Source organism: Asterias amurensis, chromosome 21 (genome assembly GCF_032118995.1).
Source record: "Asterias amurensis chromosome 21, ASM3211899v1".
Classification (NCBI taxonomy): Eukaryota; Metazoa; Echinodermata; class Asteroidea; order Forcipulatida; family Asteriidae; genus Asterias; species Asterias amurensis.
In genome coordinates, this window is record NC_092668.1 from 10264496 (window position 1) to 10292449 (window position 27954).

Consider the following 27954-nt stretch of genomic DNA (forward strand, 5'->3'; position numbering starts at 1 on the left):
TTGGGGACACCAAACTTATCCAAACATTATGAAAACCAGCTCGTTTAAGCATTGGTTGGTCAGATTTAATAAAAACCAATCAATTACAGAAGTGTTATTAAGGTTTTTAACAATTCTTGAAGAAAAATACATCATCTCACAAAAACATACCCCTTACACTAGCTTTGCGAACTTGTTGCAAAACAATAGTGTTTGGAACTGTTAAACGCAATACTAAACATAAATGAAACTATGGAAGAACTAACAACATATTAAACACTCTTTGGAATATGAGTAAAGTCTTCAAAGCCAAGTTATTTATTTTCCGAATTGGCACATTCTTTTTGTCAACCCTGTTTGCTCCTCCTCCCATGATAACTGTTTGTACTGCTTTTATCAATTATTAACAAAACATCCTTGCCTCCTTGATTTCTAAGTCGTTCTGATATTCTAAATATGACAGATATGGGAGGTATTGAACATCAAGTTGATACTGAACAACTAGTGGATAGTGAACATGAAGATAGTGAACAACCGTTAGTTATTGAACATTCAGTAGGTGAACAAAGTGAGTAGATTTCAAAGATGCAAGAAAATCTCAGTTGTTACCTCCGCAGAGTCTCCTTTCGCAATGTAACACACCAATACAAGTGTATTAGTGCAATGATAAGCATGAAGTTGGAAAAACCAAGATTTTAAAAAGGAGCATATTGCAGAAACTTTTTTCTCAGACTAAAATGACAAAAAAAGGCTTGGAAGTTTATTCTGTTTTTTGTTACATTGTCACAGCTTGTGTTTTTGTGTGAGTCAGCATGAAACAATATTTCCTGGTGCCAACAACAATCGTGTTATGGGCCAAGGGCAAACAGTAGAAAGAACATTAATTGGGCAGACCATTTAAACCCCTTGGACACACCAAACCCAACCCAAGAGTGGGCTAACAAAACTCATTCAAGATTTTTTGGACCAGAAAAAAAGAAGAAGAAAAAACACACAATAATATTAGACATTTTCGTGTTATAGATGATTAAAAACAAAATGTAGAAAAGTGCAACACAATGCTTATAAGAAAGAAAAATAACACTATTTTTGTTTGCAAATGAATTCCAAACAAGTAATGTTCAAGGCAACTGTTAAGCCATGAGCTAAACCAACAAATCAATGAAAATGTTGAAGAACAGAATTTTCAACTCTCTTTTGGATAGCTTTTAAGTTTTCAAAGCCAAGTTCTGAAGTTACATTTTTCAACAAAATGAAGATTCATTCAATTTGGCAACCTCCTTTTCTTTTCACGGTTAATATTTCTCCTGCTTTCATCATTTACTACTATTTATTTATTTTTGATATTCAAAAGAATTGAAACCGACTGACAGCATTTCCTCCATTGATTGTCCAAGTCATAAATTGGATTGAAAGAGTTTAGGTTCGCAGTGTTTTAGTACACTTTTGTTAATCCTGGCCCGCAGCTTGAACTGGGAATTGTCTCTATTCCTAATTCCCTGCTGTTCCCTCTCTAACCCCATTACCTGTTCTTACCCTCATCTCTCATTGTTATGTTCCTTGCTTGTTGCATGCTTATTGTATCCAAACCTTGCCATCAGTAATCTTCATTCAGGACCAGTACTTAGTTGCTGTTAGCCTGTATGCCTACAGGTAGTTAATTTGTTTATTGTTTTCCTGTAGATAAACTTTTGTTTGCAAATATTGTACTTTGTGAAGTGGCCCATTAAATATCAATAATTATAATCAAAATTATAAATATTTCCTAGATCCATCTTCAGTGTGTTTTACAAGATGACAGTTCTAATACTTTTGTATAACGTTGATAGCCCCTGAGTGTCCAGCTTGAAATCAGTGTGTATTACAAGATGAAAGTTCTAATACTTTTGTATAACGTTGATAGCCCCTGAGTGTCCAACTTGAAATCAGTGTGTATTACAAGATGACAGTTCTAATACTTCTGTATAACGTTGATAGCCCCTGAGTGTCCAACTTGAAATCAGTGTGTATTACAAGATGACAGTTCTAATACTTTTGTATAACGTTGATAGCCCCTGAGTGTCCAACTTGAAATCAGTGTGTATTACAAGATGACAGTTCTAATACTTCTGTATAACGTTGATAGCCCCTGAGTGTCCAACTTGAAATCAGTGTGTATTACAAGATGACAGTTCTAATACTTTTGTATAACGTTGATAGCCCCTGAGTGTCCAACTTGAAATCAGTGTGTATTACAAGATGACAGCTCTAATACTTCTGTATAACGTTGATAGCCCCTGAGTGTCCAACTTGAAATCAGTGTGTATTACAAGATAACAGTTCTAATACTTTTGTATAACGTTGTCAGCCCCTGAGTGTCCAACTTGAAATCAGTGTGTATTACAAGATAACAGTTCTAATACTTTTGTATAACGTTGTCAGCCCCTGAGTGTCCAACTTGAAATCAGTGTGTATTACAAGATGACAGTTCTAATACTTCTGTATAACGTTGATAGCCCCTGAGTGTCCAACTTGAAATCAGTGTGTATTACAAGATGACAGTTCTAATACTTTTGTATAACGTTGATAGCCCCTGAGTGTCCAACTTGAAATCAGTGTGTATTACAAGATGACAGTTCTAATACTTTTGCATGATGTTGATAGCCCCTGAGTGTCCAACATGAAATCAGTGTGTACATGTGTCGGAATAATTAAAACAAAGTTAAAATAAATTAAAATAAAGACTACTTTATTTTTCCTTCTCCTAGGGGAAAATCACTGCGTCGACAACGAGGGAAATATTGTACATGCTGACGGAGAGAAATGGAAAGAGGGAAAATGCGGGCCGGACTGTCAGTGTAGCAATGGTGTTCTTTCTTGCCAATCGGTGGGATGTGCAACCTTTGGCGTACCGGAGGGTGTAATATGTAAAGTACGACCAGGAACGGAAGAAGACTGTTGCCCAGAATTTGATTGCAAAGCGGGTAAGCCTTTGGTTTTTATTTTAACATTTGAAAATGGGGGGAATTGCACAACCAATATTAATTGGTCATTCATTAGTTTATGCAAAATGAGGCTGAGCATTAACATTCCTTTTGGCTCACCAACCCCAGCCCAAGATTGGGTAAATCAAACTTGGCAAAGCATTGTGTAGCGTTGTCTGTTTCTTTGGAGGTTTATTTACACACAACCAGTCATGAAATTACACAAAACAGAAACCTAAGCCAGAGAGCGCCCTCTCCAGGGAGCAGACACGATCGGCTTGTCTGGGCCACTAGCGTTGCTCCGAAAGGGATTCGTGCTGGCGCCCCCTACCGGTCGATCGGCACTGCTGCTACAATTGGTTGACCAGACCTAATGAAAAATAGAGAACCCTTGCACTAGAATGAAAAATTTATGACAATTTATAAAATGTTTTGGGACTGTAAAACACAAAACTAAACATGAGCTAAGCAAGGACACCAAATGAAACCATCGAAGAACAAATTATTCAACTCCTCTTGGATAACATTGAACTAACTCTTCAAAGCCAAGTTATAATTTTGTTAGTAAAAAATTAGAGACGCATTAAATGCTTGTCATTCCTCTGCTTTTTCTTCTCATGATAAATGCTTGTACTCTTTTCATCATTATTGTTATTTATAAAACATCTTTGCCTCCTTGATTTCTAAGTCGTTCTGATATTCTAAATACGACAGATATTGCAGGTATTGAGCAACCAATTGAAACTGAGCAACTAGTGGATAGTGAACATGAAGATAGTGGACAACCTTTGGTTATAGAACATACAGTAGGTGAACAAAGTGAGTGGATATCAAAGATGCAAGAAAATCTCATCGTTTTTGCCCTCGGTGTTGTTACCTCGGCAAAACCAAGAACTTAGAAAGGAGCATATTGCAGAAAATTTTGTTCTGAGACTAAAATAACACAAAAAAGACTTGAAGTTTATTCTGTTTTGTAACAAAATGCCACAGCTTGTGTTTTTGTGTGAGTCAGCATGAAACAATTATTGCCTGGTGCCAAATACTATCGTGTTATGGGCCAACGGCAAACGGTAGAAAGAACATTAATTGGGCAGACCATATAAACGCCTTGGGCACATCAAACCCAACCCAAGAGTGGGAAAACAAAACTCATTCAAGAGTTGTTGGACCAGACAAAAAAAGTAGAAAAAACTAATAACAATATTAGACATTTTCGTGTTATTGATGATTTTGGAAACAAAATGTAGAAAAGTGCAACACAATGCTTAAGAAAGAAAAATAACACTATTTTTGTTTGCAAATTAATTCCAAACAAGTAATGTTCAAGGCAACTGTTAAGCCATGAGCTAAACCAACAAATAAATGAAAATGTTGAAGAACAGAATTTTCAACTCTCTTTTGGACAGCTTTTAAGTTTTGAAAAGCCAAGTTCTGAAGTTACATTTTTCAACAAAATGAAGATTCATTCAATATGGCAACCTCCTTTTTTTTTCACGGTTAATATTTCTACTGCTTTCATCATTATCTACTATTTATTTTTGATATTCAAAAGAATTGAAACCGACTGACAGCATTTCCTCCATTGAATGTTCAAGTCATTGATTGGATTGAAAGAGTTTCGGTTCGCTGTGTTTTAGTACACTTTTGTTAATCTTGGCCCGCAGCTTGAACTGGGAATTGTCTCTATTCCTAATTCCCTGCTGTTCCCTCTCTAACCCCATTACCTGTTCTTACCCTCATCTCTCATTATTATGTTCCCTGTTGCATGCTTGTTGTATCCAAACCTTGCCGTCAGTAATCTTCATTCAGGACCAGTACTTTAGTTGCTGTTTAGCCTGTATGCATACAGGTAGTTAATTTGTTTATTGTTTTCCTGTAGATAAACTTTTGTTTGCAAATATTGTACTTTGTGAAGTGGCCCATTAAATATCAATAATAATAATCAAAATTCTAAAATTTTGCTAGATCCATCTTCCAAGCTAGACTGTTCAACTGTGCGTTGCAAATTGGCAAGAACCAAGCTCCCCCCTCTGTGCCGATCGATTGTTTTACCAGGGGAATGTTGTGCTGATGGTATGGTGTGTGAAGAACGTAAGTTTGTATCATACTCTTTGGGATTTTCTTTGATATCATTAAACTCCCTATACATAAGGCCTTTGTTAGAACACCTTGTTGATTATCATGATTTAAAGGCGGGAGAAATGTTTACGCCTCTCTGCTATACAACCAAGTGGTAACTTGGCAGAAGTATTTAAAACCGAGATGGGCCTCAAGTTCTTAAAAAATTACCAAGTTTTTCAATACTGTTTATGTTATTTTATTTTGTTTGTGGTATTTTCCAGCTCTCTCTGATTGCCCAATCGCTGTGAGTGTCCCAGAATCCTGTCCTGATGATCTGTGTTTGAAGGCAACCTGCGAGAGTCACCCTGAAGCTAAATGTGTCATCAGTCGCTGTGGAGGATGCTTTACCAAGTTCTTTGATGATAGTGGCACAGTTATTGAGGAATGCAGCAAGGATTTTGCCAGTAAGTTTCTGTTGAAGCAATCTAGACACTAAATAAAAATTCAAAAGCAATTCAAATGTTTTGGTGTTTGTATGTTTCTCTCAGTACGTCTGCTTAAGATACAGTATTTTGGTTTAACAAAAATGAAATGACTGCACTGGTGTAAATACATAAATATAGAGGAATAGATGACTTTAGACCATAGTAATAGAGCTTGGGTCCTTTTAGGTACCAGTGAAACTCAGTTCTTAGACCAATTATGGACAAACTTTTGTCCATTTTATGACTTGTTTTTACATACTATATGGTGTAGCAGTTTATTTCAAATACCACACCAAATAAACGGACCAGTAAAAAAGCTAAAAAATAAAGCTATTAAAATAGAAAAGGCTCCTTTACTTGCAGGACACACGGTGCAGTGAAGCAATCAGTGGCCTTTCTTTAAATTGATTTAATTTCGGTATTTTCCCACTGTTTATGTGTGGTCTTGGTTATTTCTAAGTATGTGGTGCAATTGAACTAGTCCTGGTTCTCAACGTGTTTTGATGATTTGATTACAGATAAAACCACGATGTGTCCACCACCACCAGATACCATGTCTTGTATTTCACCTCCTTGTGCATACGGGCAACACTGTAAAGCTTATCCAGACGCTATTTGTCATTCCACTTACTGTAGTTATGAATGTGGTCTTCCTGAGATATTCCATGATAAATACAACAACGAGATCAAGGATTGCTCTATTGGCAAGTGATGAGTTTTTATCAGTATCTTATGGATTGAGATGTACATATTCCTAAGTTGTTAATGTAACATATGAGCTTGTCATGGTAGTTGACTGATTGCTTTAAAAGTGTGGAAAAAACCTAAATTTTTGTCAGAGTTTATTTCCAGTTTTGTGTCTGCAACAAATAATAATCAACAGTCTCTATCATCCCCAAAAATAAACAATCTCATGTTAACTTAGACAAAAAACAGTTATTTTCACAACTGGGGAACACAGATCACATTTTCTTGATTCTTACAATGCTTTTTTTAAAGCTTATTAATACTTTTGTAAATCAATATAGGCTAATGTTTTTTTTTTAATTTTCCAAATGTACTTCAGGACCGATGATGTAATGTTTTTTAATTCTCGGTCTTCTTTTGTAGAGGGCTTCAAGAACAAATGTGAAGAAATGGGTCCCTGCGAAGATCCCCCAGCAGGCGTTCTTCCTGCTAACTCTCTCTGCCGATGGATTGTCCAACCAGAAGAATGCTGCCCTCGGGATTATGGTCCTAATGGTTTTGTGTGTGAAGAGCGTAAGTCTTGCCCATTCACATCAACCAAGACTGTTGATATCTTAAAGCTGCGCAGAGACAGTGGGATAGTCTCAGAACAAATACCTTTAACAAATAAATGTTTAAATTGATGGCAATTGTAAAGAGTCATAACTTGTTTGCATTCTCTGTACAGCAATATCAGCTTGCGGTGATGGAGTCAATACAGTGCAACTAGATTGTCCAGATAACTTGTGCCAGAGAGCAACATGTGAGAACCACCCTGGTGCTAAATGTAAGATCAGTCACTGTGGAAAATGCCACACTGTCTTCTACGACAACGATGGTAACAAGGTGGACTGTGGAAACAACCCTGTGGAAAGTGGTAAGACACAAGGGTGGTAACATGCACTTTAGAGCACAAAAATTGAGTTACATGTATACATTATTAAGTCAGAGTTTTAACCATAGCACTCGAAAAGTCAACATTTGTATACATGTACTACATGTAGTAACCAGTCCCAAGATAAGACATGTCCTAATCTCTTTATGAAATCGACCCCTAGTCTGTTAAATTATTTATTAGGTGGCTTTTTGAAATTTTGGTGTTTCAACTATGTTGCATACAGCTTTGTGAAAAGCATTTCAAAAAGACAACATTGACTCATAGTTTTAATTTATTAATTTTAGTTTTAGTTGTTTTTTAAAACAATGCAGTTGTTTCAACCAAATTGTAACAGAAACTTGGGTAGGCCATTAGGTAGGCTCAAATACAAGACTTCATAAAAGTGAAAACATTTTTTTTTTTAGGAAGGGGCATTTGTTTTTAAAAAGATTTCTAGAGTTAAATTAAACTTAAAACCAGAAGTGATTAATCAAAATTAAACTTAAAACCAGAAGTGATTAATCAAAATTAAACTTAAAACCAGAAGTGATTAATCAAAAAAAAAACTGACTGTGTATGAACTGGGTCAGTGAAATTGACCTCGGGGTCATATCTTTCAGGTCACTTTACTCTGAAGACCAGAACTACATGGTTTCAAAATAACTTGATTCTGATCTTAATACTTCTTTTCAGATACATACTGCCCACGAAATGAATGGGGGCGTTGTTCAGAACCTGCGTGTCCCATCCCCATACTACCTCTGCCTGGGTTGATATTGATATGTCCCAGGTGCTTCTTGGACTGGTGTGATTCTTGCAAGGCATATAACTTTGATGCAGAGTTTAAACTAATGGATTGTGACAAAGAATCTTGCAAATGTACAATGTTAATTAAAGGTAAAGCTTTAAAATGAGGTTCAACATGATTAATACAGAAAATACCCGCTTGTCTTGTTCTCATAAATAAGTTCAGTCGCAACAGTTACAGTGAGTGAAAGGGAGCATGAGCAGACAAAGTTTACAATGGTTTTGGAAAGAAGAGGTGTGCATCTTTCCAATAGCAGTAAAATAAAACAAGGGTGCCCTTAATTATGCATTGTCTTCAGGGTGGAATGAAAAGATCTGGAATGCCAAACACCTGGGTACCTTATTGTTGTGTACAAAAAAGTGTTTTGAGTTTAAAGATAAAGCTGCAGAACCCAAAGCCATCAAATTTCATGCTATTGTGGCATAAATGCCAAGATTTAGCTAGAAACAAGTCCCAGTTGTCAATACTTTTGCTTTAATTGCAAAGTGGAAATATAGACTGAAAATAAGGTGGGGCATATAATCCTCTTTTGAACACAAATCCCATCCATAGAGAAGGCAGATCAAACTCGGCCAAGCATTTGTGGGTCAGACCTAACAAAAAAACAATTACTTAGTGGTGTTATTGAGGTTTAAAAAAAATTGAAGAAAAATGCATCAACATTATGCACAAAACTAATCCCTTGCACTAGCTTTGCAAATTTATGGCAAAAACAAAAAGGTGTTTAGGAACTGTACAAACACAACACTTGAGCTTAAGACATCAAATGAAAGTTTGGAAGAAAACATATTCATGTCTCTTTTGAATATAAAAAAAAGTCTTTGAAGTCCTTTTTGTCTTTGCTTTTCTTCTCACAATAACTGCTTGAACTGCTTTCATCATTACTGATAAAACATCTTTGCCTCCTTGATTTCCAAGTCATTCTGATATTCTAAATATTGCATATTTTGCAGGTACTGAACAACCAGTTGATACTGAACAACCAGTGGTTAGTGAACAAGTAGATAGTGAACCACCAATAGTTATGGAACATTCAGTAGGTGAACCAAGTGAGTAGAAATCAAAGATGCAAGAAAATCAGTGTTAACGACATCATGTTTATACAACAGCATCTTTCTCATTGTGGGGCACAAGAATAGTGTTTGGAACTGTTGAACACAAAAATAAACATGAGCATAAACGAATACATCAAATGGAATTATGGAAGAACCTACAACATATCAAACCCTCTTGTGGGATATGAGTAAAGTCTTCAATGCCAAGTTATTTTTTCCGAATAGACATCCTTTTTGTCAACCCTCTTTGCCCTTTTTTCTCACAATAACTGCTTGAACTACTTTCATCATTATTGATAACACATCTTTGTCTCCTTGATTTCTAAGTAGTTTTGATATTCTAAATATTGCAGATATGGCAGGTATTGAACAACCAGTTGAAACTGAACAATTAGTTGAGAGTGAACAACCGTTAGTTATTGAACATTCAGTAGGTGAACAAAGTAAGTAGAAATCAAATGTGTGAGAAACTCAGTGTTAACGACATCATGTTTATACAACAGCATCTTTCTCATAGTCTAAATGACAACACACCACACCTAAACCCAGTGTATTAGTGAAATATTAGCCTTAAGTTGGAAACATTAGTTGGGGCACACAATCCCCTTGGGGATACCAAACTCATCCTAAAATTAGGAAAACCAAACTCAGTCAAGCATTGGTGGGTCAGATCTAATAAAAACCAATCGATAAGAAAAGTGTTATTGAGTTTTTTTTTGTTTTTTTATTGTAGAAAATTACATTAATATTCTCATAAAAAACATACCCCTTGCACTAGCTTTGTAAACTTGTGGCAAAAAAATAGTGTAAGGAACTGTAACACACAAAACTAAGCATGAGCTAAACAAAGACATCAAATAAAATTATGTAAAGCACTTACAACATACCAAACCCTCATTTGAATATGAGTAAAGTCTTCAAAGCCAAGTTTCCTTTTTTGGAAAAGAAATCCTTGTTCTCAACCCTCTTTGCTTTCTTCTCATGATAACTGATTGTTCTGCTTTTATCATTATTATTATTAATAAAACATCTTTTCCTCCTTGATTTCTAATGGTAGGTATTGAACAACCAGTTGATACTGAACAACTAGTGGATGAACAAGAAGATAGTGAACCACCGTTAGTTATCGAACATACAGTAGCTGAACAAAGTGAGTAACAATAACAAAGATACGAGAAACTTAAAGTTAATGGCCTTTGTGTTGTTACCTCGGCAGAGTCTTTCTCCTCATAGTAGTGAAATATTCGCTTTAAGTTGAAAAAATCCAGAAGTTGCAAAACTTTTGTTCTGAGACTTAACTTAATTGACACCAGGGAAATAATCTCTTCCCGTAGGCCCAAACTATTGTGTTATGGGCCAAGGGCAAAAAATTGAAAGAACATTAGTTGGGCGGACCATTTAAACCCCTTGGGACAAATCAAACCCAACCAAAGTGTGCGAAAACAAAACTCATTCAAGCAATGTTAGATCGGAACTCCCCCCCCCCCCCGAAGGAAAATGCATCACAAGGAATGCTGTCACAAAAAGAATCCTCTGTTTTTGCAAATTAATTGCGATCAAAATTGTATCGTGGAAGAACTCTCCTTTGGATTGTTTTGAAGCACCAAAAAGCAAAGTTCTGAAGTTATTTTTTTTTAACAAATTTAAAACTCATGAAATTTGGCAACCTGCTTTTCTTTTCAGGATAAATGATTGTACTGCATGCTTTCATCATTATTTTTTAATTTAGAATTTAAGCCGACTTAAATTGTCAATTGTCCAAATAATTGTGTTATTCTAACCTTTTCCTATATTATCCCTCTACCATGCTAGACTGTGCAGCTGTGAGTTGCATATCGCCATTACTCGCGCTTCCCCCTCTGTGCCGATGGATTGTTTTACCAGGGGAATGTTGTGCTAAGAATTTTGGACCTAAGGGTATAGTGTGTGAAGAACGTAAGTTTTCGTCATACTCTTGTGTGATTTTCTTTTTTCTCCCCTTACATTTAAGGCCTTTTTTAGAACACCAGGTTGATGATTGTCATGAATAAAAGGTTGGACAAAGTCTCTCTGCTACACAACCGAATGGTAACTTGCCAGAAGTATTAAAAACCGAGATGGGCCTCAAGTTCTTTAAAAATTAGGAAGTTTATCCCGTTTTGGGTAATAAAGTAAAACAGCTTGCACTAGAACCAAAATAATAATAACATAAAAACTACTAGCAGTGCATGCTTCCAAAATAGTGCTCAGGTTCGTCATGCATTTATGGTCATGTCCGTCTTGCAGTGATGCTTGGCGCTTCAACATTGAAACCTTTTAACAGTTGTGACAAAGTGTGAAAGATTTAACCTTGCTCCACCTAAGGGGCAGCCTATCAATGATGTGGGATTCAATACCAAGGTCTAATTGCTCAACTGTTATATTTCAGTAAGAAGGGACGAAGCATCTGTTCACCCAATATAAACCACATAAGAACTTGTAAATGCCATTAATGTTTTTATGTTTTACTTTTGTTACTATTTTTTGTTTGTGGTATTTTCCAGCTCTTTCTGATTGCCCAATCGCTGTGAGTGTCCCAGAATCCTGTCCTGATGATCTGTGTTTGAAGGCAACCTGCGAGAGTCACCCTGAAGCTAAATGCATCATCAGTCGCTGTGGAGGATGCTTTACCAAGTTCTTTGATGATGGGGGCACAGCTATTGAGGAATGCAACAAGGATTTTTCGGGTAAGTTTCAGTTGAAGCAATCTAAACTCTAAACGTGCTTTTATTTTACTTTTTTTTAACAGCAATCCCAATTTTTTGGTTTTTATGTTTCTCTCAATATGTCTGCTTTAAACACAGTATTTTGGTGTAACAAAAGTGAAATGACTGCACTAGTGTAAGTATCTATGGGAAAAGATTACTTAAGACAATACAAATAGAGCCGGAGTATTTATTCTGAGGTATCAGTGCAACTCAGCTCTGAGACCAATTACGGACAACTTCAGTCCATTTTATGACTTGTTTTTACGTATTATATAGTGTAGCTGCACTCTGAATATAATTATATATGACGATTTGCTTTCAAATACTACACCAAATAGATGGACCAGTAAAAAGCTAAGAAATAAAGCTTATAAGATATATAGACAAGGCTCCTTGCATGTGGTATTGAGTAGCTTTGTTTACTTGCAGGACACATAGCCCAGTCAGTCAAGTGGAATGTTTTTTAATGGTTTCATTTATATCATTTTCCACTCTTTTGTAAATATTTATGTACTTTAAGAATACTTCCTGGTTAAAGGCAGCAAACACTGTTGGTATTTACTCAAAACAATTTTTAGCATAAAAACTTACTTGGTTATGAGTAATACTTTAAGAATACTTCCTGGTATAAAACCTTACTTGGTTATGAGTAATGGGGATAGATTGATAGTATAAAACATTGTGAGAAACAGGTCCCTGAAGTAACGCAGTTTTCGAGAAACAAGTAATTTTCCACGAATTTAATTTTGAGACCTCAGAACTAGATTTTGAGGTCTCAAAATCAAGCATCTGAAAGCACACAACTTGGTATGACAAGGGTGTTTTTTCTTTCATTATTATCTCACAACTTTGCGATTTTCACAGGTTAGTTATTTTATTATGCAAATGTTGAGCTACACCAAGTGAGAGGAGTGGTCTTTAACAATTACCAAAAGTGGCCAGGGGTCGATTTCACAAAGAGTTAGGACTAGTCCTCTAGGAGATATAAAAAATGGATGGCCAAGTTAGGTTAGGACGAGTAACTCATCCCAATTCGAGATAAGACTAGTCCTAACTCTTTGTGAAATCCACCCCTGTATCTTTTAGTATAGTCCTTGTTTTCAAAGTGTTTTGTTGACTTGTTTACAGATTTGATCAGCTGTCCACCACTACCAGATACCATATCTTGTATTTCACCTCCTTGTGCATACGGGCAACATTGTAAAGCATATCCAGACGCTATTTGTCATTCCACTTACTGTAGCATAAAGTGCGGTCTTCCTGAGATATTCCATGATAAATACAACAACGAGATCGAGGATTGCTCTATTGGCAAGTGATTATTTTTATCAGTATCTTATGGACTGAGATGTACATGTTCTCAAGCTCTGGTGTTTGATCAGCAGGATGTGGGTTCGAATCCCGGTTGTGACACTTGCTACGTAAAATTGGGGAGGTAGTGCTTTCTGCTCTACCGAACAGGCTTCGGTTTGATGATACCCAAGCCTACATTTGTATGGGCTGTAAAAGGGGTAACCCTGTTTCAGCCCTTGGCAAAGGCCTCTGGAAAAAAATCTTTGTAGCCCACACCCTAAAAGTGGCCTTCACAGAGATGCTAAGTCCACAGGCCAGCTTTGCGTGAGATTTTTCAAAGCTTTTATCAATACAATGCTTAATTTTTAAGCGTTATCAATACTTTTTGTATTGATTTTTATAGGCATATAGTATTTTCTCATTTTTCACTGACTTTAGGGCCAATGATGTTAATGTCTGTCATTCTTGTCTTCTTTTGTAGAGGGCTTCAAGAACAAATGTGAAGAAATGGGTCCCTGCAAAGATCCTCCAAAAGGTGTTCTTCCTGCTAACTCTCTCTGTCGATGGATTGTCCAACCAGAAGAATGCTGCCCTCGGGATTATGGTCCTAATGGTTTTGTGTGTGAAGAGCGTAAGTCTTGCCTATTCACATCAACCAAGATTGTTGGTATCTTAAAGCTACGCAGAGACAGTGGGATAGTCTCAGAACAAATACCTTTAACAAATAAATGTTTAAATTGATGACAATTGTAAAGAGTCATAACTTGTTTGCATTCTCTGTACAGCAATATCAGCTTGCGGTGATGGGGTCAATACAGTGCAACTAGATTGTCCAGATAACTTGTGCCAGAGAGCAACATGTGAGAACCACCCTGGTGCTAAATGTAAGATCAGTCACTGTGGAAAATGCCACACTGTCTTCTACGACAACGATGGTAACAAGGTGGACTGTGGAAACAACCCTGTGGAAAGTGGTAAGACACAAGGGTGGTAACATGCACTTTAGAGCACAAAAATTGAGTTACATGTATACATTATTAAGTCAGAGTTTTAACCATAGCACTCGAAAAGTCAACATTTGTATACATGTACTACATGTAGTAACCAGTCCCAAGATAAGACATGTCCTAATCTCTTTGTGAAATCGACCCCTAGTCTGTTAAATTATTTATTAGGTGGCTTTTTGAAATTTTGGTGTTTCAACTATGTTGCATACAGCTTTGTGAAAAGCATTTCAAAAAGACAACATTGACTCATAGTTTTAATTTATTAATTTTAGTTTTATTTGTTTTTTAAAACAATGCAGTTGTTTCAACCAAATTGTAACAGAAACTTGGGTAGGCCATTAGGTAGGCTCAAATACAAGACTTCATAAAAGTAAAAACATTTTTTTTTAGGAAGGGGCATTTGTTTTTAAAAAGATTTCTAGAGTTAAATTAAACTTAAAATCAGAAGTGATTAATCAAAAAGAAAACTTACTGTGTATGAACTGGGTCAGTGAAATTGACCTCGGGGTCATATCTTTCAGGTCACTTTACTCTGAAGACCAGAACTACATGGTTTCAAAATAACTTGATTCTGATCTTAATATTTCTTTTCAGATACATACTGCCCACGAAACGCTTGGGGGCATTGTGCAGAACCTGCGTGTCCCCTCCCCATACTACCTCTGCCTGGGTTGATATTGATATGTCCCAGGTGCTTCTTAGACTGGTGTGATTCTTGCAAGGCATATAACTTTGATGCAGAGTTTAAACTAATGGATTGTGACAAAGAATCTTGCCAATGTACAATGTTAATTGAAGGTAAAGCTTTAAAATGAGGTTCAACATGATTAATACAGAAAATACCCGCTCGTCTTGTTCTCATAAATAAGTTCAGTCGCAACAGTTACAGTGAGTGAAAGGGAGCACGAGCAGACAAAGTTTACAATGGTTTTGGAAAGAAGAGGTGTGCATCTTTCCAATAGCAGTAAAATAAAACAAGGTTGCTTTTAATTATGCATTGTCTTCAAGGTGGAATGAAAAGATCTGGAATGCCAAACACCTGGGTACCTTATTGTTGTGTACAAAAAAGTGTTTTGAGTTTAAAGATAAAGCTGCAGAACCCAAAGCCATCGAATTTCATGCTATTGTGGCATAAATGCCAAGATTTAGCTAGAAACAAGTCCCAGTTGTCAATACTTTTGCTTTAATTGCAAAGTGGAAAAATAGACTGAAAATAAGGTGGGGCACATAATCCTCTTTTGAACACACATCCCATCCATAGAGTAGGCAGATCAAACTCGGCCAAGCATTTGTGGGTCAGACCTAACAAAAAAACAATTAATTAGTGGTGTTATTGAGGTTTAAAAAAATTGAAGAAAAATGCATCAACATTATGCACAAAAACTAATCCCTTGCACTAGCTTTGCAAATTTATGGCAAAAACAAAAAGGTGTTTAGGAACTGTACAAACACAACACTTGAGCTTAAGACATCAAATGAAAGTTTTGAAGAAAACAAATTCATGTCTCTTTTGAATACAACAAATTTCTTCGAGGCCAAGTCCTTTTTGCTTTTCTTCTCACAATAACTGCTTGAACTACTTTCATCATTACTGATAAAACATCTTTGCCTCCTTGATTTCTAAGTCATTCTGATATTCTAAATATTGCATATTTTGCAGGTACTGAACAACCAGTTGATATTGAACAACCAGTGGATAGTGAACAAGAAGATAGTGAACCACCAATAGTTATGGAACATTCAGTAGGTGAACCAAGTGAGTAGAAATCAAAGATGCAAGAAAGTCAGTGTTAACGACATCATGTTTATAAAACAGCATCTTTCTCATTGTGGGGCACACAATCCAGTAGGGCACACCAAACTCATCCAAAAAGTAGGAAAACCAAACTCCGTCAAGCACTGGTGAATCAGATGTAATAAAAACCAACCGATTAGAGAAGTGTTATAAACTTGTGGCAAAAGAATAGTGTTTGGAACTGTTAAACACAAAACTAAACATGAGCTAAACGAAGACATCAAATGAAATTATGGAAGAACTTACAACAACTCAAACCCTCTTCGGGATATGAGTAAAGTCTTCAAAGCCAAGTTATTTTTTCCGAAAAGCATCTGTTCATCCTTTTTGTCAACCCTCTTTGCATTTCTTCTCATGATAACTGCCTGTACTGCTTTTATCATTGGTAGTAAAACATCTTTGCCTCCTTGATTTCTAAGTCGTTCTGATATTCTAAATATGTCAGATATGGGAGGTATTGAAAAACCAGTTCATACTGAACCTTGGGGACACCAAACTTATCCAAACATTATGAAAACCAGCTCGTTTAAGCATTGGTTGGTCAGATTTAATAAAAACCAATAAATTACAGAAGTGTTATCAAGGTTTTTAACAATTCTTGAAGAAAAATACATCATCTCACAAAAGCATACCCCTTACACTAGCTTTGCGAACTTGTTGCAAAACAATAGTGTTTGGAACTGTTAAACGCAATACTAAACATAAATGAAACTATGGAAGAACTAACAACATATTAAACACTCTTTGGAATATGAGTAAAGTCTTCAAAGCCAAGTTATTTATTTTCCGAATTGGCACATTCTTTTTGTCAACCCTGTTTGCTCCTCCTCCCATGATAACTGTTTGTACTGCTTTTATCAATTATTAACAAAACATCCTTGCCTCCTTGATTTCTAAGTCGTTCTGATATTCTAAATATGACAGATATGGGAGGTATTGAACAACCAGTTGAAACTGAACAACTAGTTGAGAGTGAACAACCGTTAGTTATTGAACATACCGTAGGTGAACAAAGTGAGTAGATTTCAAAGATGCAAGAAAATCTCAGTTGTTACCTCCGCAGAGTCTCCTTTCGCAATGTAACACACCAATACAAGTGTATTAGTGCAATGATAAGCATGAAGTTGGAAAAACCAAGATTTTAAAAAGGAGCATATTGCAGAAACTTTTTTTCTCAGACTAAAATGACAAAAAAAGGCTTGGAAGTTTATTCTGTTTTTTGTTACATTGCCACAGCTTGTGTTTTTGTGTGAGTCAGCATGAAACAATATTTCCTGGTGCCAACAACAATCGTGTTATGGGCCAAGGGCAAACAGTAGAAAGAACATTAATTGGGCAGACCATTTAAACCCCTTGGACACACCAAACCCAACCCAAGAGTGGGCTAACAAAACTCATTCAAGATTTTTTGGACCAGACAAAAAAGAAGAAGAAAAAACACACAATAATATTAGACATCTTCGTGTTATAGATGATTAAAAACAAAATGTAGAAAAGTGCAACACAATGCTTATAAGAAAGAAAAATAACACTATTTTTGTTTGCAAATGAATTCCAAACAAGTGATGTTCAAGGCAACTGTTAAGCCATGAGCTAAACCAATAAATAAATGAAAATGTTGAAGAACAGAATTTTCAACTCTCTTTTGGATAGCTTTTAAGTTTTCAAAGCCAAGTTCTGAAGTTACATTTTTCAACAAAATGAAGATTCATTCAATTTGGCAACCTCCTTTTCTTTTCACGGTTATTATTTCTCCTGCTTTCATCATTATCTACTATTTATTTTTGATATTCAAAAGAATTGAAACCGACTGACAGCATTTCCTCCATTGATTGTCCAAGTCATTGATTGGATTGAAAGAGTTTCGGTTCGCTGTGTTTTAGTACACTTTTGTTAATCCTGGCCCGCAGCTTGAACTGGGAATTGTCTCTATTCCTAATTCCCTGCTGTTCCCTCTCTAACCCCATTACCTGTTCTTACCCTCATCTCTCATTATTATGTTCCCTGTTGCATGCTTATTGTATCCAAACCTTGCCGTCAGTAATCTTCATTCAGGACCAGTACTTTAGTTGCTGTTTAGCCTGTATGCCTACAGGTAGTTAATTTGTTTATTGTTTTCCTGTATATAAACTTTTGTTTGCAAATATTGTACTTTGTGAAGTGGCCCATTAAATATCAATAATAATAATCAAAATTATAAATATTTCCTAGATCCATCTTCAGTGTGTTTTACAAGATGACAGTTCTAATACTTTTGTATAACGTTGATAGCCCCTGAGTGTCCAACTTGAAATCAGTGTGTATTACAAGATGACAGTTCTAATACTTTTGTATAACGTTGATAGCCCCTGAGTGTCCAACTTGAAATCAGTGTGTATTACAAGATAACAGTTCTAATACTTTTGTATAACGTTGATAGCCCCTGAGTGTCCAACTTGAAATCAGTGTGTATTACAAGATGACAGTTCTAATACTTTTGTATAACGTTGATAGCCCCTGAGTGTCCAACTTGAAATCAGTGTGTATTACAAGATGACAGTTCTAATACTTTTGTATAACGTTGATAGCCCCTGAGTGTCCAACTTGAAATCAGTGTGTATTACAAGATGACAGTTCTAATACTTTTGTATAACGTTGATAGCCCCTGAGTGTCCAACTTGAAATCAGTGTGTATTACAAGATGACAGCTCTAATACTTTTGTATGATGTTGATAGCCCCTGAGTGTCCAACATGAAATCAGTGTGTACATGTGTCGGAATAATTAAAACAAAGTTAAAATAAATTAAAATAAAGACTACTTTATTTTTCCTTCTCCTAGGGGGAAATCACTGCGTCGACAACGAGGGAAATATTGTACATGCTGACGGAGAGAAATGGAAAGAGGGAAAATGCGGGCCGGACTGTCAGTGTAGCAATGGTGTTCTTTCTTGCCAATCGGTGGGATGTGCAACCTTTGGCGTACCGGAGGGTGTAATATGTAAAGTACGACCAGGAACGGAAGACGACTGTTGCCCAGAATTTGATTGCAAAGAGGGTAAGCCTTTGGTTTTTATTTTAACATTTGAAAATGGGGGGAATTGCACAACCAATATTAATTGGTCATTCATTAGTTTATGCAAAATGAGGCTGAGCATTAACATTCCTTTTGGCTCACCAACCCCAGCCCAAGATTGGGTAAATCAAACTTGGCAAAGCATTGTGTAGCGTTGTCTGTTTCTTTGGAGGTTTATTTACACACAACCAGTCATGAAATTACACAAAACAGAAACCTAAGCCAGAGAGCGCCCTCTCCAGGGAGCAGACACGATTGGCTTGTCTGGGCCACTAGCGTTGCTCCGAAAGGGATTCGTGCTGGCGCCCCCTACCGGTCGATCGGCACCGCTGCTACAATTGGTTGACCAGACCTAATGAAAAATAGAGAACCCTTGCACTAGAATGAAAAATTTATGACAATTTATAAAATGTTTTGGGACTGTAAAACACAAAACTAAACATGAGCTAAGCAAGGACACCAAATGAAACCATCGAAGAACAAATTATTCAACTCCTCTTGGATAACATTGAACTAACTCTTCAAAGCCAAGTTATAATTTTGTTAGTAAAAAATTAGAGACGCATTAAATGCTTGTCATTCCTCTGTTTTTTCTTCTCATGATAAATGCTTGTACTCTTCTCATCATTATTGTTATTTATAAAACATCTTTGCCTCCTTGATTTCTAAGTCGTTCTGATATTCTAAATACGACAGATATTGCAGGTATTGAGCAACCAATTGAAACTGAGCAACTAGTGGATAGTGAACATGAAGATAGTGGACAACCTTTGGTTATAGAACATACAGTAGGTGAACAAAGTGAGTGGATATCAAAGATGCAAGAAAATCTCATCGTTTTTGCCCTCGGTGTTGTTACCTCGGCAAAACCAAGAACTTAGAAAGGAGCATATTGCAGAAAATTTTGTTCTGAGACTAAAATAACACAAAAAAGACTTGAAGTTTATTCTGTTTTGTAACAAAATGCCACAGCTTGTGTTTTTGTGTGAGTCAGCATGAAACAATTATTGCCTGGTGCCAAATACTATCGTGTTATGGGCCAACGGCAAACAGTAGAAAGAACATTAATTGGGCAGACCATATAAACGCCTTGGGCACATCAAACCCAACCCAAGAGTGGGAAAACAAAAGTCATTCAAGAGTTGTTGGACCAGACAAAAAAAGTAGAAAAAACTAATAACAATATTAGACATTTTCGTGTTATTGATGATTTTGAAAACAAAATGTAGAAAAGTGCAACACAATGCTTAAGAAAGAAAAATAACACTATTTTTGTTTGCAAATGAATTCCAAACAAGTAATGTTCAAGGCAACTGTTAAGCCATGAACTAAACCAACAAATAAATGAAAATGTTGAAGAACAGAATTTTCAACTCTCTTTTGGACAGCTTTTAAGTTTTCAAAGCCAAGTTCTGAAGTTACATTTTTCAAAAAAATGAAGAATCATCAAATTTGGCAACCTTCTTTTCTTTTCACGGTTAATGCTTTTAATGCTTTCATCATTATCTACTATTCATTTTTGATATTCAAAAGAATTGAAACCGACTGATAGCATTTTCTCAAAAGATTGTCCAAGTCATTGATTGGATTGAAAGTCTTTAGGTTCGCAGTGTTTTAGTACACTTTTGTTAATCCTGGCCCGCAGCTTGAACTGGGAATTGTCTCTATTCCTAATTCCCTGCTGTTCCCTCTCTAACCCCATTTCCTGTCCTTACCCTCATCTCTCATTATTATGTTCCCTGTTGCATGCTTGTTGTATCCAAACCTTGCCATCAGTAATCTTTATTCAGGACCAGTACTTTAGTTGCTGTTAAGCCTGTATGCCTACAGGTAGTTAATTTGTTTATTGTTTTCCTGTAGATAAACTTTTGTTTGCAAATATTGTACTTTGTGAAGTGGCCCATTAAATATCAATAATTATAATCAAAATTATAAATATTTCCTAGATCCATCTTCAGTGTGTTTTACAAGATGACAGTTCTAATACTTTTGTATAACGTTGATAGCCCCTGAGTGTCCAGCTTGAAATCAGTGTGTATTACAAGATGAAAGTTCTAATACTTTTGTATAACGTTGATAGCCCCTGAGTGTCCAACTTGAAATCAGTGTGTATTACAAGATGACAGTTCTAATACTTCTGTATAACGTTGATAGCCCCTGAGTGTCCAACTTGAAATCAGTGTGTTTTACAAGATGACAGTTCTAATACTTTTGTATAACGTTGATAGCCCCTGAGTGTCCAACTTGAAATCAGTGTGTATTACAAGATGACAGCTCTAATACTTCTGTATAACGTTGATAGCCCCTGAGTGTCCAACTTGAAATCAGTGTGTATTACAAGATAACAGTTCTAATACTTTTGTATAACGTTGTCAGCCCCTGAGTGTCCAACTTGAAATCAGTGTGTATTACAAGATGACAGTTCTAATACTTCTGTATAACGTTGATAGCCCCTGAGTGTCCAACTTGAAATCAGTGTGTATTACAAGATGACAGTTCTAATACTTTTGTATAACGTTGATAGCCCCTGAGTGTCCAACTTGAAATCAGTGTGTATTACAAGATGACAGTTCTAATACTTTTGTATGATGTTGATAGCCCCTGAGTGTCCAACATGAAATCAGTGTGTACATGTGTCGGAATAATTAAAAAAAAGTTAAAATAAATTAAAATAAAGACTACTTTATTTTTCCTTCTCCTAGGGGAAAATCACTGCGTCGACAACGAGGGAAATATTGTACATGCTGACGGAGAGAAATGGAAAGAGGGAAAATGCGGGCCGGACTGTCAGTGTAGCAATGGTGTTCTTTCTTGCCAATCGGTGGGATGTGCAACCTTTGGCGTACCGGAGGGTGTAATATGTAAAGTACGACCAGGAACGGAAGACGACTGTTGCCCAGAATTTGATTGCAAAGGGGGTAAGCCTTTGGTTTTTATTTTAACATTTGAAAATGGGGGGAATTGCACAACCAATATTAATTGGTCATTCATTAGTTTATGCAAAATGAGGCTGAGCATTAACATTCCTTTTGGCTCACCAACCCCAGCCCAAGATTGGGTAAATCAAACTTGGCAAAGCATTGTGTAGCGTTGTCTGTTTCTTTGGAGGTTTATTTACACACAACCAGTCATGAAATTACACAAAACAGAAACCTAAGCCAGAGAGCGCCCTCTCCAGGGAGCAGACACGATTGGCTTGTCTGGGCCACTAGCGTTGCTCCGAAAGGGATTCGTGCTGGCGCCCCCTACCGGTCGATCGGCACCGCTGCTACAATTGGTTGACCAGACCTAATGAAAAATAGAGAACCCTTGCACTAGAATGAAAAATTTATGACAATTTAGAAAATGTTTTGGGACTGTAAAACACAAAACTAAACATGAGCTAAGCAAGGACACCAAATGAAACCATCGAAGAACAAATTATTCAACTCCTCTTGGATAACATTGAACTAACTCTTCAAAGCCAAGTTATAATTTTGTTAGTAAAAAATTAGAGACGCATTAAATGCTTGTCATTCCTCTGCTTTTTCTTCTCATGATAAATGCTTGTACTCTTTTCATCATTATTGTTATTTATAAAACATCTTTGCCTCCTTGATTTCTAAGTCGTTCTGATATTCTAAATACGACAGATATTGCAGGTATTGAGCAACCAATTGAAACTGAGCAACTAGTGGATAGTGAACATGAAGATAGTGGACAACCTTTGGTTATAGAACATACAGTAGGTGAACAAAGTGAGTGGATATCAAAGATGCAAGAAAATCTCATCGTTTTTGCCCTCAGTGTTGTTACCTCGGCAAAACCAAGAACTTAGAAAGGAGCATATTGCAGAAAATTTTGTTCTGAGACTAAAATAACACAAAAAAGACTTGAAGTTTATTCTGTTTTGTAACAAAATGCCACAGCTTGTGTTTTTGTGTGAGTCAGCATGAAACAATTATTGCCTGGTGCCAAATACTGTCGTGTTATGGGCCAACGGCAAACAGTAGAAAGAACATTAATTGGGCAGACCATATAAACGCCTTGGGCACATCAAACCCAACCCAAGAGTGGGAAAACAAAAGTCATTCAAGAGTTGTTGGACCAGACAAAAAAAGTAGAAAAAACTAATAACAATATTAGACATTTTCGTGTTATTGATGATTTTGAAAACAAAATGTAGAAAAGTGCAACACAATGCTTAAGAAAGAAAAATAACACTATTTTTGTTTGCAAATGAATTCCAAACAAGTAATGTTCAAGGCAACTGTTAAGCCATGAACTAAACCAACAAATAAATGAAAATGTTGAAGAACAGAATTTTCAACTCTCTTTTGGACAGCTTTTAAGTTTTCAAAGCCAAGTTCTGAAGTTACATTTTTCAAAAAAATGAAGAATCATCAAATTTGGCAACCTTCTTTTCTTTTCACGGTTAATGCTTTTAATGCTTTCATCATTATCTACTATTCATTTTTGATATTCAAAAGAATTGAAACCGACTGATAGCATTTTCTCAAAAGATTGTCCAAGTCATTGATTGGATTGAAAGTCTTTAGGTTCGCAGTGTTTTAGTACACTTTTGTTAATCCTGGCCCGCAGCTTGAACTGGGAATTGTCTCTATTCCTTATTCCCTGCTGTTCCCTCTCTAACCCCATTTCCTGTCCTTACCCTCATCTCTCATTATTATGTTCCCTGTTGCATGCTTGTTGTATCCAAACCTTGCCATCAGTAATCTTTATTCAGGACCAGTACTTTAGTTGCTGTTAAGCCTGTATGCCTACAGGTAGTTATTTTGTTTATTGTTTTCCTGTAGATAAACTTTTGTTTGCAAATATTGTACTTTGTGAAGTGGCCCATTAAATATCAATAATTATAATCAAAATTATAAATATTTCCTAGATCCATCTTCAGTGTGTTTTACAAGATGACAGTTCTAATACTTTTGTATAACGTTGATAGCCCCTGAGTGTCCAGCTTGAAATCAGTGTGTATTACAAGATGAAAGTTCTAATACTTTTGTATAACGTTGATAGCCCCTGAGTGTCCAACTTGAAATCAGTGTGTATTACAAGATGACAGTTCTAATACTTCTGTATAACGTTGATAGCCCCTGAGTGTCCAACTTAAAATCAGTGTGTTTTACAAGATGACAGTTCTAATACTTTTGTATAACGTTGATAGCCCCTGAGTGTCCAACTTGAAATCAGTGTGTATTACAAGATGACAGCTCTAATACTTCTGTATAACGTTGATAGCCCTTGAGTGTCCAACTTGAAATCAGTGTGTATTACAAGATAACAGTTCTAATACTTTTGTATAACGTTGTCAGCCCCTGAGTGTCCAACTTGAAATCAGTGTGTATTACAAGATGACAGTTCTAATACTTCTGTATAACGTTGATAGCCCCTGAGTGTCCAACTTGAAATCAGTGTGTATTACAAGATGACAGTTCTAATACTTTTGTATAACGTTGATAGCCCCTGAGTGTCCAACTTGAAATCAGTGTGTATTACAAGATGACAGTTCTAATACTTTTGTATGATGTTGATAGCCCCTGAGTGTCCAACATGAAATCAGTGTGTACATGTGTCGGAATAAATAAACAAAGTTAAAATAAATTAAAATAAAGACTACTTTATTTTTCCTTCTCCTAGGGGAAAATCACTGCGTCGACAACGAGGGAAATATTGTACATGCTGACGGAGAGAAATGGAAAGAGGGAAAATGCGGGCCGGACTGTCAGTGTAGCAATGGTGTTCTTTCTTGCCAATCGGTGGGATGTGCAACCTTTGGCGTACCGGAGGGTGTAATATGTAAAGTACGACCAGGAACGGAAGACGACTGTTGCCCAGAATTTGATTGCAAAGGGGGTAAGCCTTTGGTTTTTATTTTAACATTTGAAAATGGGGGGAATTGCACAACCAATATTAATTGGTCATTCATTAGTTTATGCAAAATGAGGCTGAGCATTAACATTCCTTTTGGCTCACCAACCCCAGCCCAAGATTGGGTAAATCAAACTTGGCAAAGCATTGTGTAGCGTTGTCTGTTTCTTTGGAGGTTTATTTACACACAACCAGTCATGAAATTACACAAAACAGAAACCTAAGCCAGAGAGCGCCCTCTCCAGGGAGCAGACACGATCGGCTTGTCTGGGCCACTAGCGTTGCTCCGAAAGGGATTCGTGCTGGCGCCCCCTACCGGTCGATCGGCACCGCTGCTACAATTGGTTGACCAGACCTAATGAAAAATAGAGAACCCTTGCACTAGAATGAAAAATTTATGACAATTTAGAAAATGTTTTGGGACTGTAAAACACAAAACTAAACATGAGCTAAGCAAGGACACCAAATGAAACCATCGAAGAACAAATTATTCAACTCTTCTTGGATAACATTGAACTAACTCTTCAAAGCCAAGTTATAATTTTGTTAGTAAAAAATTAGAGACGCATTAAATGCTTGTCATTCCTCTGCTTTTTCATCTCATGATAAATGCTTGTACTCTTCTCATCATTATTGTTATTTATAAAACGTCTTTGCCTCCTTGATTTCTAAGTCGTTCTGATATTCTAAATACGACAGATATTGCAGGTATTGAGCAACCAATTGAAACTGAGCAACTAGTGGATAGTGAACATGAAGATAGTGGACAACCTTTGGTTATAGAACATACAGTAGGTGAACAAAGTGAGTGGATATCAAAGATGCAAGAAAATCTCATCGTTTTTGCCCTCGGTGTTGTTACCTCGGCAAAACCAAGAACTTAGAAAGGAGCATATTGCAGAAAATTTTGTTCTGAGACTAAAATAACACAAAAAAGACTTGAAGTTTATTCTGTTTTGTAACAAAATGCCACAGCTTGTGTTTTTGTGTGAGTCAGCATGAAACAATTATTGCCTGGTGCCAAATACTATCGTGTTATGGGCCAACGGCAAACAGTAGAAAGAACATTAATTGGGCAGACCATATAAACGCCTTGGGCACATCAAACCCAACCCAAGAATGGGAAAACAAAACTCATTCAAGAGTTGTTGGACCAGACAAAAAAAGTAGAAAAAACTAATAACAATATTAGACATTTTCGTGTTATTGATGATTTTGAAAACAAAATGTAGAAAAGTGCAACACAATGCTTAAGAATGAAAAATAACACTATTTTTGTTTGCAAATTAATTCCAAACAAGTAATGTTCAAGGCAACTGTTAAGCCATGAGCTAAACCAACAAATAAATGAAAATGTTGAAGAACAGAATTTTCAACTCTCTTTTGGACAGCTTTTAAGTTTTGAAAAGCCAAGTTCTGAAGTTACATTTTTCAACAAAATGAAGATTCATTCAATATGGCAACCTCCTTTTCTTTTCACGGTTAATATTTCTACTGCTTTCATCGTTATCTACTATTTATTTTTGATATTCAAAAGAATTGAAACCGACTGACAGCATTTCCTCCATTGATTGTCCAAGTCATTGATTGGATTGAAAGAGTTTCGGTTCGCTGTGTTTTAGTACACTTTTGTTAATCCTGGCCCGCAGCTTGAACTGGGAATTGTCTCTATTCCTAATTCCCTGCTGTTCCCTCTCTAACCCCATTACCTGTTCTTACCCTCATCTCTCATTATTATGTTCCCTGTTGCATGCTTATTGTATCCAAACCTTGCCATCAGTAATCTTCATTCAGGACCAGTACTTAGTTGCTGTTAGCCTGTATGCCTACAGGTAGTTAATTTGTTTATTGTTTTCCTGTAGATAAAATTTTGTTTGCAAATATTGTACTTTGTGAAGTGGCCCATTAAATATCAATAATAATAATCAAAATTCTAAAATTTTGCTAGATCCATCTTCCAAGCTAGACTGTTCAACTGTGCGTTGCAAATTGGCAAGAACCAAGCTCCCCCCTCTGTGCCGATCGATTGTTTTACCAGGGGAATGTTGTGCTGATGGTATGGTGTGTGAAGAACGTAAGTTTGTATCATACTCTTTGGGATTTTCTTTGATATCATTAAACTCCCTATACATAAGGCCTTTGTTAGAACACCTTGTTGATTATCATGATTTGAAGGCGGGAGAAATGTTTACGCCTCTCTGCTATACAACCAAGTGGTAACTTGGCAGAAGTATTTAAAACCGAGATGGGCCTCAAGTTCTTAAAAAATTACCAAGTTTTTCAATACTGTTTATGTTATTTTATTTTGTTTGTGGTATTTTCCAGCTCTCTCTGATTGCCCAATCGCTGTGAGTGTCCCAGAATCCTGTCCTGATGATCTGTGTTTGAAGGCAACCTGCGAGAGTCACCCTGAAGCTAAATGCATCATCAGTCGTTGTGGAGGATGCTTTACCAAGTTCTTTGATGATAGTGGCACAGTTATTGAGGAATGCAGCAAGGATTTTGCCAGTAAGTTTCTGTTGAAGCAATCTAGACACTAAATAAAAATTCAAAAGCAATTCAAATGTTTTGGTGTTTGTATGTTTCTCTCAGTACGTCTGCTTAAGATACAGTATTTTGGTTTAACAAAAATGAAATGACTGCACTGGTGTAAATACATAAATATAGAGGAATAGATGACTTTAGACCATAGTAATAGAGCTTGGGTCCTTTTAGGTACCAGTGAAACTCAGTTCTTAGACCAATTATGGACAAACTTTTGTCCATTTTATGACTTGTTTTTACATACTATATGGTGTAGCAGTTTATTTCAAATACCACACCAAATAAACGGACCAGTAAAAAAGCTAAAAAATAAAGCTATTAAAATAGAAAAGGCTCCTTTACTTGCAGGACACACGGTGCAGTGAAGCAATCAGTGGCCTTTCTTTAAATTGATTTAATTTCGGTATTTTCCCACTGTTTATGTGTGGTCTTGGTTATTTCTAAGTATGTGGTGCAATTGAACTAGTCCTGGTTCTCAACGTGTTTTGATGATTTGATTACAGATAAAACCACGATGTGTCCACCACCACCAGATACCATGTCTTGTATTTCACCTCCTTGTGCATACGGGCAACACTGTAAAGCTTATCCAGACGCTATTTGTCATTCCACTTACTGTAGTTATGAATGTGGTCTTCCTGAGATATTCCATGATAAATACAACAACGAGATCAAGGATTGCTCTATTGGCAAGTGATGAGTTTTTATCAGTAT

General features: G+C 36.4%; 1 protein-coding gene across 1 annotated transcript; it reads left to right on the top strand.

Moving 5' to 3' along the window:
- The first annotated feature begins 435 nt into the window (after positions 1-435).
- Positions 436-27937, top strand: LOC139953371 (uncharacterized). Its single transcript, XM_071952878.1, has 29 exons — positions 436-547; positions 2727-2942; positions 3657-3761; positions 4908-5033; positions 5285-5467; positions 6007-6192; positions 6599-6748; positions 6903-7091; positions 7785-7988; positions 8853-8948; positions 9308-9397; positions 10012-10104; positions 10767-10889; positions 11477-11659; positions 12809-12991; positions 13455-13604; positions 13759-13947; positions 14575-14778; positions 15641-15736; positions 16700-16789; positions 18595-18810; positions 19525-19629; positions 21531-21746; positions 22461-22565; positions 24466-24681; positions 25396-25500; positions 26645-26770; positions 27022-27204; positions 27744-27937. The coding sequence occupies exons 1-29, from the start codon at positions 436-438 to the stop codon at positions 27935-27937; spliced, it is 4434 nt and encodes a 1477-aa protein (XP_071808979.1).
- The last annotated feature ends 17 nt before the right edge of the window (positions 27938-27954 follow it).